At 47.4% G+C, this 14,720-nt stretch overlaps 1 protein-coding gene across 1 annotated transcript; it reads right to left on the bottom strand.

Annotated features, from left to right (window-relative positions):
* Positions 1–2,768: 2,768 nt before the first annotated feature.
* On the bottom strand, positions 2,769–5,821 carry PtA15_1A430 (uncharacterized protein; the record flags this gene model as incomplete). The annotated part of the gene is made up of 6 exons (XM_053165458.1): positions 2,769–2,830; positions 2,903–2,974; positions 3,052–3,131; positions 3,202–3,318; positions 3,464–5,466; positions 5,531–5,821. The coding sequence occupies 6 exons, from the start codon at positions 5,819–5,821 to the stop codon at positions 2,769–2,771; spliced, it is 2,625 nt and encodes an 874-aa protein (XP_053016647.1).
* Positions 5,822–14,720: the final 8,899 nt, after the last annotated feature.

Here is a 14,720-nt window from a genome sequence, read left to right as displayed (position 1 = left end):
AATTGATGGGTGTACTGGCTGACCAATTTTGTCTGCTTCAGAAGTCGTAATGACCGTTTGGCTTTCGTTTGTTTCTCCGTGTCGTAAAACATAGCCTCAAACGCGTCCGTGAACTCGCTGTAGGTGGCGGCTCGGTTTTCGCAGATCTTGTGCATCCAAGGCTGGGCCCAACTGCTCGCTTGTCCCGTCAAATACAAAAGGGCAAATATGATTTGTGATCTGTCGTCCGGGAACGCTGCAACGTTTGCAAGGATGTAGAGGCTTACTTGGCTTGCGTAAACTTCGGCATTGACGCCTCGTGAGCCGTCGTACTTGTCCGGTACTCCGATCTTCGGGGCCCGGATAGGTTGTTGGGCTACCACGACCAGTTGGTTGTTGGCTGGGACCTGGGCGTCCTGTGGTGGTTGAGCGTTCTTGGCTTGTTGCCATGCATTCTCGGCCGCTTGACGTGCATTCCCGGCCTCTTGTCTAGCGGCTTCGGCTTGTCAACGGAGGCCACATTCTTTGTTGACGACGGCCATCAGATTGGCCAGTTTTTGTTGTAATGCGGCGACGGCGGCGGCATCCATCTCAGTTACAGGTTCGGGCTGGTTTCTTCAGTTCGTGTCTGTTCAGTTCTTGGGTTCAGTTTGTTCTATTCGGATCCGACGGATCAACTTGTTCTGTTTGGTGTCTGGTTTTCAGTTCTGATTGGTCCTTGTTCTCTTGAGATGATCTAGCAATATGTTATGGTCGAAACTATAGAGAAGAAAGACCTAATCCTGTCTTGTCTTGGCAAACTATGTAGATTGCTAGATGAGGAGAGTTTGGGGATCTCTCCTCCGCTCTCCCTTAGGATGGAGAGCTGTGACATGTACTAAATACAACATGTCCCAGGCGTGACCTAGCGTACGGCGCGCGTGCAGCTCATAACATGGACATCATCCGGACCAATACAGAGGGCAGCCTAAACAGCACCTTTTCTTCTCCTCTCCTGACTGCCTCCACCTAGGACAGGTGGAGTTCCATAACAGCCATTGAGTGGCCTACACAGCCCACTCAATGACCAGCCATCAAGAAACCTGGGGTGTGTATATTGCCACTCAATGGTCATCAAGTGGAGGAGACCCCACTCAATGACCTTTCTTCCCCTCTCCTGACTGCCTCCACCTAGGACAGATGGAGTCCCATACCGGCCATTGAGTTTCCTACACAGCCCACTCAATGACCAGCCGTCAAGCAACCTGGGGTGTGTATGTTGCCACTCAATGGTCTCCTCCATTCCATCTATAACACCCCGTCCCTTCCATGTATGTACACATACACTGCTTGCATAATATCTTACTTCCTCCTCTTATAATGAATGATAGCTGTGTCTATGCTGTCACAATACCTCTTCAATCAATCTGCTTTTGGCATTGTTACACAAATAGAATAGCACACCGGCACAGGCCGATCATTGAGAGGAGATGTTAATCCACTCAATGCTGGTCTGTGCCAGTCATGGAGAGGAGTTGGCAGCCAGGATTGAGGGGAGTGTGCATGCACATAGCCCGCTGGATGGCCAGACATCCCATGGGCTGTGTAGTATACCTTGCCCAATCACCGGCCATCCGGCCAGTCAGAGGCACAGATATGGGGTTCAAGTGTAGGCTCTCCAGCTCTGGCTGGCGGTCCCAGTAGTGCGCTCCCCTGTTGGGGAGGAGAAAGATCAGGAATGGAGTGCTGGGGGTACGCACTCCTATCTTGCGGAGTGAGACTCACGGACACTCCTTACATCTGCTGGCCACTGCAGCTCTTTGGGGCGCACCCCAAAGACTCTCGAGGCCCCGGTTCTGCACTCCAATCGGCTTGGAGGACTCCAGTCTGCACTCCAACAATCATCGGAGTACGGACTCCATACACTCACTTCTGGAGTGCTTTTGGTAAACACTTGGTTGCCTTGAGGCCTGGGTTGTGCTTGTCCAGTTCCCAATGATGGGGGAAGCTTGGCTTGTGGCTTGCGGCCAGGAGGGCAGCATGATCTACGTACACCTTTGGAGTGCCTCTCTGGTACATTTTGGGGGCTTGATTGAATCTAGCATTGTGGTGGTCAACCTCAGGAAGTCCAAAATAGATATGACAGTTTGACACACTCCTAGGAACAGGCTATGGCCCATTCCCTCAAGTAGATCATGAATACGCCTCAGAGTAGGTTCACTTAGAACTCCAATTGCTGCATGTGTCCAAGTCACCAGGGCCTTTCTGAGGTGCAAGTGACCTTGAGGCTCCATTCAACCCATGGGACACCCGGCCGCTCTTCATCAACCATTTAGAGTGATAATGCTGCAAACGCGGCCGAACTAAGAGGTCAACAATGGCACTCTGAACTTGCACATGCCTCAACCAAGGCAACGGAAGGAGAAAAAAAAAAAAACAGGAACATAGGTGGAGAGATGTACTGCTTGGTTATCCAAATGAATATATATATAAAACTGATTAAATAGCTGTTGTGGAACTGTCTATTGATAAGGATAATACAACATTGCTTGGGCATTCTTGATACTCATAATAATATAACATGGTGCGCGGGTCATAAATATAGAGTTAATACTGGGGAGAGATAAGTAAAAGGACAGGGAAGTTCAGAGCGACTACAGGTGTGCGTAATGTGAGGATTCAAAGGGGAAAGAAGATGCGGAGATAACGAGTAGATAAGTGAGTGGTACAAGAGATGTACATAGATCTGGCGAGGGTGCGGAAGAGCCGGGCGGGGGGGGGGGGGGGGGGGGGGGGGGGGCAGAGATGATTCAGGCAGGTTTGCGGGCGCCCACGCGTGTGCCCACCCGGACCAACGTCTCGATCGAATGGCCTGTCCACAGTACACGGGCATGTCAGCTCAGACGCGACGTCAAGGAGAAGATAGCGGGAGGAGGGGGCTGACTGGAGTTCGTCTGCAGGTCGGCGTCCCACTCGATCCTGTCGCTTTCCACGACCACCAGGATCGTCGACCCGCCTGCAGAGTCCCACACACACACACACAAAGAATCAGCGATTGGGGAGGAGCGGGGGGAGGAGACTGCGGGCGCTTACCGAAGGCGAAGTACCCGATATCGTCGCCCTTCCGGACCCGGTCGCCAAGCTTGATGCTCATATTGATACTGCCCACCATCCTACGTCCACACGAATCAAGCCAAGCACCGCGAAACGGAGAAGAAAAGGGAGGGAGAGAGAGATGCGTACATGGCCCCGACGAACACGCAGTACACTTTCGCGAACTTCTCCGTCTCGATGCACACCACCACCCGCACGTTTTCGCCATAGACATCGATGGTCGACCGGATCGCCTGGCACAAGCATCTCAGCATACGAGTCTCTAGCGAGTGTGGACCGACAGCGGACATACCATCGGATTGACCCTTCCAGCCCGCCACAGAAACCCCGCGTTCTATGTGAGTTTGTGAGGCACAGTAGAGAGGGGGGGGGGGGGGGGGGAAGGACATACGTGTAGTATTGGCCGTCGATGTACTCGACGTCGACGATCTTGCCGTCGATAGGCGAGTGGAAGCGGTGGTAGTCTTGCGGGGCCAAGCGGAAGATAGCGAGGGCCCATCTGAGGGCCAGGTCGGCGGCGGCGGGGTCGTCGGCGGCGGAGCTGGCGATGCTGGCCAAGCTGGTCTCGTTGGACGCGTCGTGCTCGGCCTCCTCGGCGGCTGCTGCGGCTCCGGGCCCTCCCAGGCCCTGTTTCTCGTCGCCCATCGACGGCTGATCGACGCCCATCGTCGTCGTCGGAGGAGGAGGAGGAGTGTCGCCGGGGACGATGTTCCGGAGGCCCAAGGGTCCCAGAAGCTTCTGCAGGCTGAACCGCCGACCCTTGATCCAGATCTGCTTCGACTGGTTGAGGTCCTTGAAGACCATCAGGCGGCAGTCGGCCACCGAGGTCAGCACCGACCCGTCCTCGGCACTCTCGATCGGGCGCGCGTTGGGCTTGAGCTCTCTGTAGAAAAACTCGTTGAAGTTCTTGAACTGGCTCAGCGGTAGCTTGACCTCGTTCAGGTCCAGCTCATGGAAGTTGATGAACGGCTGGATCTCTTTGATCGAGTCGGCCGAGTCGAACTTGATGCCCTGCTTGATCGTCAATGATTTCAGGAGTTTCTTGATCTTCTGGTGCTCCATCCGGTTCTCCTTCGCGCTCCCCGAGCCGCCGCCGCCGCCGCCGCCTCCGGATTTGTACATCAAGCGGATCCCCAGGCGGACGTAGGCCTGCATCTTCTCTTCGATCAGCTTCCCCGTCCTTCGGTCCTGGACGATGATGTTAGCCGAATTGGCGCCCAGGGAGTACTTGCCGTTCTGGACCTTGCCGATCACTTTGGTGAACCACTTGCGGTTGGCTTGGGAGGAGGTGACGAAGTTTCCGGGGGAGAGGATGTTTTGGAGGGAGGTCCAGTCCTGGGATGCACAGACGGCCATGTGGGTGACCATGTCGATCTCCGCCTGGGAGTGGGGCTGTTCCTGGTGACAGATCGGACAGCAGGAGATGTTGACGACCTTCTCGGATCGTAGGTGGGAGCGTGCTCGGGTGTGGGTTGGGCTCGAGGGCTCGTCGCCGCTGATCTCATCCAGGTTGGTGCTGCATGGCGAGTTGGAGAGTGAATCGGGCTGGTGGTCGAGGCTGGTGGTGACGTCGATGGGGTTGTGGCCGATGAAGCTGATGGAGACGAGGGGCGAGGCCGGAGTGGAGGGATCGGGGGCGGCTGGAGATTGTGATTGGTCGGGTCCCCCGTCGGGTTGCGGAGGCCTTTCGGCTGGGGGACGGACTGCATTCAGGCCGACGCCGATCTGCTCGTCTTCGGCATCGATCTGGTTTCGTTGGTGGGCAGGCTTGACTAGTTCTGATTCTAGGCAGCCGATGACCTGTTCGAAGGATAGGGTGTGCTGGTCGTTTGTTGATGATTTCCCATAGCGAGAGAAGAAGCCTGAGATGGTCTCCCGGGTGAGGGTTGAGCCGAGGGAGTCGAGCATCGAGGTGAGCTCGGTGGTCGAGATGGTGGCCGAGTCGTCGGTATCGAACTCGTCGAGATACTTCCTCCAGAAGACCTGGCGCATGGCCGAGTAGGGGATGAATTTGGCCTTGATGGACAGCTTGCCGTTGTAGGTGGCTTCGCCGGCGGGCTCGGCTGAAGGGGTGGTGGTGGTGGTGGTGGTGGGAGAGGGTGTGTGGACGACGGGGAGTTCGTAGGACGTCATGTGGTCGCCGATCAGTTTGCCGGATGGGTCTAGCTGGTAGAGGCCAGTTTCGGGGTCGAGGAGCATGTTCTGCTGGGTGTCGTTGATGAGGTGCTCGAGGAGCAGCTGGCTTTCGCCGATGTAGTCGTTTGAGGACATCTTGTCCCAGTCGTACATGCTGAAGAGGATCGTGAAGGGCATCTCGCTCTTCTGGACATGGAAGAAGAGCTTCTCGTCCCAGACGGGATCCATGGAGTGTCTGATGACCCGGGTCCGGAAGATCTATATCGAGCAGGGGTTTTTCTGTTTAGCTTTCGGATGGTGAGTGTGTGTGTTGTGTGCGCACCTTTTTCCCGAAGCTGATGATCACGAAGGGGTCCATGTCGAAGCTGAGGCGGGTGACGGCCTTCCAGTAGGGCAGCCCGGCGGCCCTGTTGACTTCGAGCGAGCACATCCCGACGGCATTCGACAGCTCGCCCGAGGCCGAGGGGCTCCGGCTGGGCGACTTGGACTTGGGCCGGGGCCGGGCGGGGGAGAGGCTGGATGGCTTGAGTGCGCTGGGGATGTTCTTGACCCGGCTGAGGGCGCCCTTGAGGGGGGAGATGAGCCTGGCGGGGGCGGGTGTGCTGGAGGACATGGCGGAGGGTGGCTGGTCGAAAGCAGGGACACAAGCAAGCAAGAGCTGCTCAGCCCCAAAACCCAAAAAAGAGTGTGTATCAGTCGAGGGAAAAGCACCCCCAGGACCAAACGATGCTTCTGCAGGAGTCTGGACCCCAGCTACATAACACCATCATAACCTTGACTATCCAGGAGTCTGCCGTACTGATCCATCAACCATCGTGAGGCAAATCATCAATCCTGAGGGGGAGGCCACAGATATTGCATCACAATTCGGGCAAACTGAGAAAATGATGGGAATCAAGCCCCATTTCCCTCCCACCAGCCAATTATTATGTAGAATGTTGAACTGCTTTTGGTCACCATTGGGGCTGCAGATGATCTTCTGTTCTCCAAGATGCAAATCTAATTTGGCCATGGTATGATCTCCAAAACACTGCACAAGTGCAAAAAAATATTACAGTTGCGAGGGGCATACTGGAGGACTTCCTGTTGATCTGGAAAGTCAGATCTGAGCCACCAGATGTCAAATTTCGCAGGGAAATCTGGGTCCCCGAAGATCCCCGAAGTGATCCAGAGTTCCAGATTCCAGATTTCCCTGCGAAATCTGAAATTCCAGATCTGTTCAAAAGTGACGGGAAGTCCTCCATTATGTACTGTACAGCCTTGCCCGCAAAATCAGATCTGAGACGCGGGCCGAATTAGGCCCATGCATATGGGCTTAACATAACATGTATTGTGTTTTGCTTAATGGTTGGACTTCAAGAGTGAAGTTGAGTGCTATAGTTATGGGGTTATCTGGCACAGCCCCAGTTTAATCTCCATCATTCTGCCATACGGAGCCCGCCTGTACCAAAGTGAAAATGATCATGATGATCTTTATTTCACAATGCGAGGCAAAAACAAAAAAAATGGAATTACGCAACGCCATGATTTGTGCACAGCAACAGGACCATCCGTCCAAGCATTCTACAAAACACAATATGTAAATGATAGTTTTGGGCCTTTTGGAGGCTGTAGATTCTAGTTCTATCCCGGCTAAGGTTTGATCTGACCAGCCAGTTTTTTTTTCTTTTTTTTTTTTTTTTTGGCCCCTACATTCCAAACCCAACACTCAGTACATGCCATAAGCCCATAATTATGGGTTTATAGCCTGTAACTCCATGACTATGGATCTCATAAACCCATAGCCATGGGGTCCGAGCCTGTCCGAGCACTCATCAGCCCATAGCTACAGAGTCCGAGTGCCCTCTTCACCTCTCAGCACCCTTCACACAATTTTGCTCCACACGCGGCCGTTGCCAACTGCTTCTCTTCAAGACTCAAGACCATCCCAGAGGTTGTTCACTCAGAAGATCAGTGTCAGATCCTGCCAAATTAGGCTGAATCTCCTGTTTTTTTTTTCCCTCCCAGATCCCAAAATTCCGAACCGGGGACCCCTGAGGGTTTAATCTGTACAGTAATATGCCCCTCGCAACTGTAGTTTGAAAACCAATTTGAATGGTTTTCAAAATATTTCCAATACACTCAGGCGCCAATTATAAACGCTATTTTGAGATTATTTTGAAATCGTTTTGAAATCAAAACCAACTTTGTTTTGACTTCTTTTCATTTCAAAATAATCTCAAAACTCTTCAAACGCACCCGGGAGGGGTGTTTGAGATTTCAGAAATCCAACACCTGAGGAATTGAACTTTTGAAATGGCAGTACACCTGTGTGGTTGCCAGGCTACTACTCCCCATTCAAATTTCTGTACTGGGTCGGCGGAGGTTGCAAATGGGTACATGTATACCACCAATTCTCGGACCGGCATGTCTGACGACTCCTCTAGCCAACCTCGTTCTGGGATATGGCGGTCCAACAAGGGGTTGGACTTGCCTGTCCAAGCAGATGGGCCAATTGGTGATGGCCATGTCCAAGAACTGCTCGGACAGGCCGCTCCAAGGACTTGTTGGACCTACCGGTCCAAACTGGTGCCGATACATAGTTTGACCTGCTTGCCGAGGTCTTTGGCAAGCAAGGAACATTGTACTCACACGAGGGAACCTCCTGGGCCAGCGGAGCATCCGGTTCAAGCTCCGGTCCTGGAGCTGTATTCCAGCTGTCCTGGCCTGTGTCACAGATATCTTGCTCCTGCCTACCCACTCCGGCAGGCTACTCAGTCAGGGATGCACAAATGTTTATATTTGCACCCTGTTGTTTGAAGCTTGCCCAAGAGATTTTTGAAATCAAAAATCTTTCATTTTGTTTTTGTTTTTGTTTCAAAATTGTTTTCGAATACTTTCAAAATAAAACTCAAATATTTGTTTATAAATGGGGCTTCAGTCCTGGATGTCCTGAGGAGCAAGTCCAACTGACCATTTTCAGATATTTTTAACATATTCACAGAACCACCTCAGGTGGTTCTGAAAACATCTTAAAAACTGATTTGGTCAAAGAAATATTCTTGAAACCACTTCAAATGGTTATCAAAACCAACATGGTTGCAGGCTGATAAGTGTTGAAAACCAATTTGGTTGGCCAAACAGTTTTGAAAACCCAAATTGGTTGACCAAAAGAGTGCAGAAACTATTTTGGTTGGCAATTTGGTTTGAAAAATCAAGATTGGTCAGCCAAATGGTTCCTGAAACTGGCCAATCCGTTTGGATAGCCAACATTGGTGAGCCAAATGGTTTCAATAACCATATTTTGGTTATTAAAAACATTCTTGGACGATCTTTGGTTCCAGGAAACATCTGTGCAAACCAATTTGATTTGAACAATTTCAAGAGTCCTTGCATTACAATTTGGTCTCAGGGAAGATAATAAGAAAAGACTTTATGGAACTACAAGATATAAAAACTCCAAAAACACTATTAAGAATAAAAACAGAAACAAAATGATCAGGACATGAAGACCTGGTCCACCTCTTTCATTTTTTCAGAGATCAGGGACACAACCTCACCAAGCATGGTATTCTCGCCAGATTGTGCCTCAACATTGCCCAGAACAGAGGAGACAGAAGACGGAACTCTGAATGTACTGGGTGTAAAACTTGTCTCTGAAAGAAAAACCAGAAGGGTCAATATGAGGACGGGGTAGTACTAGAGGGGGGACCAGGAAGGGAGCATACCTAGTCATGTTGTAGGGGGTCAGGATGCTGTACATGGCCACCACTGCTATCGCGCCTTCTTGCAGATTTCCCGCAAACTTGGTCTTGATTGTGTACTGGCTGGCCAAGGCAAGGGCTTGTTTGGAGCAGGGGGAAGCGGCACAAGTGTTGCAGACCCAGTCCTCAATAGGGGATGGGAAAGAAGGTAAGCACACTGTGGAACTTCTGCGCAATGCGTGATCTGAGCTTGGAAGGGAATAATAGCAAAACTGAGTAAGTTTAAACTATAAGGTGCTTGAAGGGCTGCCTTCCTTAATTAAGCTCTGGGAGAATGTACACTAGAATTTATAGTGTGGCGCAATCTGCTGAAGTATTCAAAAATCTAGCTATTTCAGAACCTAAGAACCAGATTTTGAGCGCTTAAAGAGAGATGTTATAATTTGACGTGATTGAGTTTTGTTAATAAGGGCAAGTTATAATTATCAATTTCTTGATTTATGATCTAACTCTTAACTATGATGATCTAACTATAATAAAGTGATGAATGCAGAAGTAATCTCTTAATATTACTATATTTTAGTGCAAGCATGGGGAAGAAAGGGAACAAGAAGGGGCAGAAGAGACCTCCTTATATAGTAAATAATCTAGTCTGAGAGTGGATTTTACAAGTGTGAAATAGAATACTACTTTGGGATGCTGTACAGTTGTAGTGTTGAAATACTAATCTATATTGGGAAGCTGTACACGATATTTGTGAAATAGTATACTACTTTGAGTTGTGATCACTTGGCTTGTTCCTCTTTGGGTTGAAAACATGATCTAAGAGTAGATTTTCTAACATGTGATAGTGGAATCTTTCAGCAGTGTCCCTTTTAGTCCTAGAATAGATTTGTACTATGTAATGGGTGTGATTTGTATGTGAAACTAGGATTCTACTATGAATTTGATTATGTAATTAAATAGACTAGTACTGGTTTTCTGGGTGATAATATAATTGAGAAATATGTGTAAGATGTTGGTTGTAGTATGTTTTGTACTATAATGGTTTTGTTTGTACTTTATACTATATTATTATCTTAATTCTTCCCTATTTTTGATGTGTTTGTAAGTGGATTAGTCTTACCACAACACTGGATTTTTTAAGGGGGGAAAGGAGGTGTGGGACTGATGTTGATGGGAGAGACGAGGGACTCCTTGGCCTCAAATATTGACGCCAGGCCAAACATGTTTGCCACCGGCTGACTTCTCCGCCAAATAAGGCCAAGGCTGCCACCTGGCAGGACTGCGTGGCGGGGCTTCAGCAGCCGGTTCAGGTCCGTGTTCCACTGGCTTCTCTTGGCCAATTCAATGGACATGACTATGTGCAACAAGAAACAAGGTAATCAGCGGGACAAGACAAGATGCGGGATGGGCAATGTCCGGTATGGAGTGGGTGGAGAAGAGGGACAAAGGTCATGAAGTGATTGAGATGGAAGCAACTGGGGGGATTTTCAAGTCTCTGGTTGGAGGAAGCAACTGGGGGATCTTTCCAAGTGGCCGGTTGGACATAAATATTTATATGGTATAAGTGGCTGCGCAGCCCGCAGTCCCCAGCTTGGAACGTTTACAGTTGTCAAAACTGCCTACTTAAGGATGGTTCCAAGAAATATTTCTGGGAACTGCTCTGCTAAACTTTTTGGTTTTGATGAACTTTACACCAAACATTTTGGTTTCCAGAACCAATCCCACAACATTTGGGAAAAAGTTGCAAGATTGGTTCTGAAAACTGAATCTCTTAGGGGACGGTGGTCATTCTCTCACAAAATGGTTTTGGGAACCAAATTGGTAACCAAATGGGTTCCCAAACCAAATTCAGACCAATTTGGTCCCAAAAACCACTATCCAACCAATTTGGTTCTCAATACCACCTCATACACTTTTAGTGCTGTAGCAGAGATAGTGAATCTTATATTGAGGGTCTAAAACCAGTCCAATGGCCGCTAGTTACTTTTCTGGATCCCAGTACTTGACAAAATTCTCCTTCATTGGCTTAACCATATCAAAGAGGCCAGCTTTGGCTTCACTAGGTCTGGTGCAACTTTTGGGGTAATAGGCAAGTTGCTTCTCAATGGCTTTCATTGCGCAGTAGGTGTGGTTGATTTTTGGGTACTGTGACCCACTAAGACAACAATGGCTGGGAGTAAGAGAGAAATATCCAAGTCATTAATTCATAAGCAGAAGCTCATGATCCTACAAAGATACAAATAAGCTTGCCTTGGTAGAAAGGTTCAAGGGATTGTTCAATGATATTGATTTCCTCCCACTGCAAAGTTTGCGTGGGAAATATTCAAAGTTTTCATCTTCAATTTTGAGTTTGATCTGGGACGCAAGCTTGTATGCCATTGAAAAACTCAATCATTAAGAAGGTAGCATTCCATCTTGTTGGTACATACTTGGATGGGTCTTGCATTTTTTCATCAAGGTTGACTGAAAAAAGAGCCTTATCAAAGGTGTCCATCCAGGACAAAGATCCAGGGATGCAATGCACACTAGTTTGGACTAGCTCAACTAAGTTTCCTACAATGACAACCTTGAGCCCATCCTTAAGTTTACAACAAGTTTGACAATTTGGGCCAAAAAACAGACATGGAAGTATGGTGACTTTGTATACTACAGGTGCAGTTGGACGGTATGGAGCTTTGTCCGGTGCTAGGCCGGCGACAGCGCTGAGAGGGGAAAAGTGCCTGGTGGCTGCCCTTGTGGGATGGTCCGGAAAAGAAAGAGTCAAGGGGATTCGAGTTGATAGCTGGTGGAGTGGTTTTGAGGTTTTTGTTGAGGGTTGATCCTTGGCGGCAGTTTGGTTTGTTGGGAAAAGATCTAAGTAGAGGAGAATTATTGATGGAACTCAATGGATTCTTCAATGGGACTCATTGACTCAGGGACTCGGATTCAGAAAAAAAAAATTGATGTTATTTTGATAACCTCCCTCTTGGATCAGAAAGGATGCTATGCCCCCATCCTCCAAGTTCACCAATAACTTGGATTCCTGGAGGCCTGTCACAAACATATCATCATCTCCTCGCGCTCCATGCGCGCGCACCCACCACAGACAACAGAGAAGAGAAAAAAAAAAGAAACACATCACAAAAGACACAAGGATGAATCAAGAGAAACTGAGGACCATTGAGAGGTAAGACAGAAGAGGAAAAGAGACAAGAAGAGAAAGGAAGAAATCATAAATAAACCCACAGAATTATGTTTTAGGACCAAGAAAGGGAAAGGAGTAGGGGAGATGAGAACAGAATAGAGGGGGTGAAGATGAAGAAAGATGGAGATGAGTTATGAGTCTTGAGGATTGAGGATTGAAACTTGAGGAAATAAAAAGCTTGAGGTCTTCCAAAAAGCCTGGGTGATTGTCCTGCTGCATAGTAGACGGTGTTTTTTGTTCTGCTCCAAATACCTGGATGTTGTTCATTCCACCTTGGTCATTGGGTGAACCAGGTTTTGCCATCCTCTTTTCCATGTGAAGTGGGTATGTCTGATGGTTGGTTGGTAAATGGCTGGAATTTTGAGAAACAGAGATGCTGGAACTGGTTTTTTCCCTCCCCCCTCTTTGCCCCAGATCCCCAATTGGGGGAAGCCCGTGGGCTGCCCATGCACCACCGGTTTAGTAAACGGGTCTGATGGGCCAAGCCAATTTTCAAAAATTATCTGAATAGTGTGTCCGGGCCCGGCCCAAACCCACCTGGCTTTGGGCCACCTTTTGGACAGCCCAACTGATAGCCATCCTTAAGAGCAATGAAATATCCTTGAGGATTCCTTTGAAATATAGTACAAAACAGATTCCTTCAATCAGGTTTTTAGTTTTGGCCTGAAGAATTTACATGAGGGTTCCCAAAGTACTGCCAAGAAAACTGTATACTCAGATTTCTTTGTACAGTGCCCGGAAGAAAGTTTTCATGACATTTCTTTTGAATAGGAGACTTACAAACCATGCCTCTTAAGTTCTGAGTTATTGGGAGGATGGACAGAAAGGTTTCAAAAGAATGAATATAAGTAATGTTTTTGGAAAAAATAAGTGCATAATAGCTGAAAATATTCTTTCATGAAATGATAATTTTGGAAAATCTTTAATACTGTTCCAAAAAAAAAGAAGAAAAATCAGAATCAGTAAACTGACATCCAACATGAATGATAATAAATGAAAAAAATGAGTACCAAAATAAATTTCAAATTTTGGGTGGCAGTGAAAACACATCAAATACTGTTTTTTTTGTTACCTGCAGTGCAAATTTGGAATTTTTGATGTGTTTTCACTGCCACCCAAAATTTGAAGTTTATTTTGGTACTCATTTTTTTCATTTATTATCATTCATGTTGGATGTCAGTTTACTGATTCTGATTTTTCTTTTTTTTTTTTGGAACAGTATTAAAGATTTTCCAAAATTATCATTTCATGAAAGAATATTTTCAGCTATTATGCACTTATTTTTTCCAAAAACATTACTTATATTCATTCTTTTGAAACCTTTCTGTCCATCCTCCCAATAAATCAGAACTTAAGAGGCATGGTTTGTAAGTCTCCTATTCAAAAGAAATGTCATGAAAACTTTCTTCCGGGCACTGTATATATGTTGTTGCTTTTTAGACTGTGTTTTTCTGTTTTTGGGATTGAAAATCCTTCCTTTGTCTGCAAGCCTGCAGGCATACTGTAATAAACAGATTACTGAAGTTTATTCTGTTTAAGTTTCCCAGAATCATTGAAGACATTCTCGACAATGAACATTTGAGAAACATGCCGCTCTTGTTTGAGGAATTTTCCTTATTTTTCCTTTTCTTTCTGTTTTTCATGATCCTCCTTGCTTTGTAGTCATTTCTGGAAATTTCCTCGCTGGTTGTTAGATTATAAATAAGTCTTTGTAGCCACCAGGAAGCTCCTTTCCTCGTGGCAAAATCTTTGTATCATTGCCTTCTTCAAAAACTTGAAATCTAAACTCATTCACAAATCAAACCACCTCACAACCGCGCAAAGCCTAATCCCAAAACATCTTCAAAGTTACCTTGTGAAAGGATGTTAGACCTTGGAAATAGGTCCGGAAATTCTGGTAGCTTGTCTGTAGTTTTCCGTTATCCCCGGTTCCCCAAAAAACTCTAATACCTCAGGCTCACAATCATTTTGCCACCGAAATTTTTTAGCCGGTATCATCATGACTTCCACCGGCCATCTTACCGATTCTCCTTTTATTGGTCCCATTGACACTTGAACTCCACTTGAAATTAAGGTAGCGCATCTCTCGGAACAACTCTCTTCCCTCAAAATCAACAACTCCAACCATCGCATCGACCTCAACACGCTTTTTGATCAGTTGAAGAGCATCAAGAATTATTTTGACAGTTTGGCTGAAGACATCAAGGATATCAATAGTATGAAGACTCTTTATTCGGATTTTGTTCAGCTTAAACTCAACTTCAACAACCAGGTCAATTGAATCCAGCACTCCATCAATGGCATCCTCCAATCTATCGAGAATAACAGAATCGCGATTCAACAAAACTCCGCTCAATTAATCGAAATGGCTCGCGGCCCAACTGGAGAAGTCCCCGAACTCCAATATGCTCAGTTCACGGGCAACACTAAGGAGACGAAGCGGTTCGTCTACTTCATCCGTGAAAAGTTGCAAGAAAAAGGCCACTGTTTCCCCTCCAAAAAATCAAAAATCAATTGGATCGTCCGCCATTTTTGACACCCCAACGGCAACCTTGGCAAAAATGTTCCAGCTTATGATTGGTGGATGGCGATTTTATTCGAAAACGCTCGTACTCAAAACCTTCCAACAGATTCGGCTT

Source organism: Puccinia triticina, chromosome 1A, assembly GCF_026914185.1.
Source record: "Puccinia triticina chromosome 1A, complete sequence".
NCBI lineage: Eukaryota > Fungi > Basidiomycota > Pucciniomycetes > Pucciniales > Pucciniaceae > Puccinia > Puccinia triticina.
Note: the sequence above shows the minus strand (reverse complement) of the source record. Positions and strands in the feature narration are given on the sequence as shown.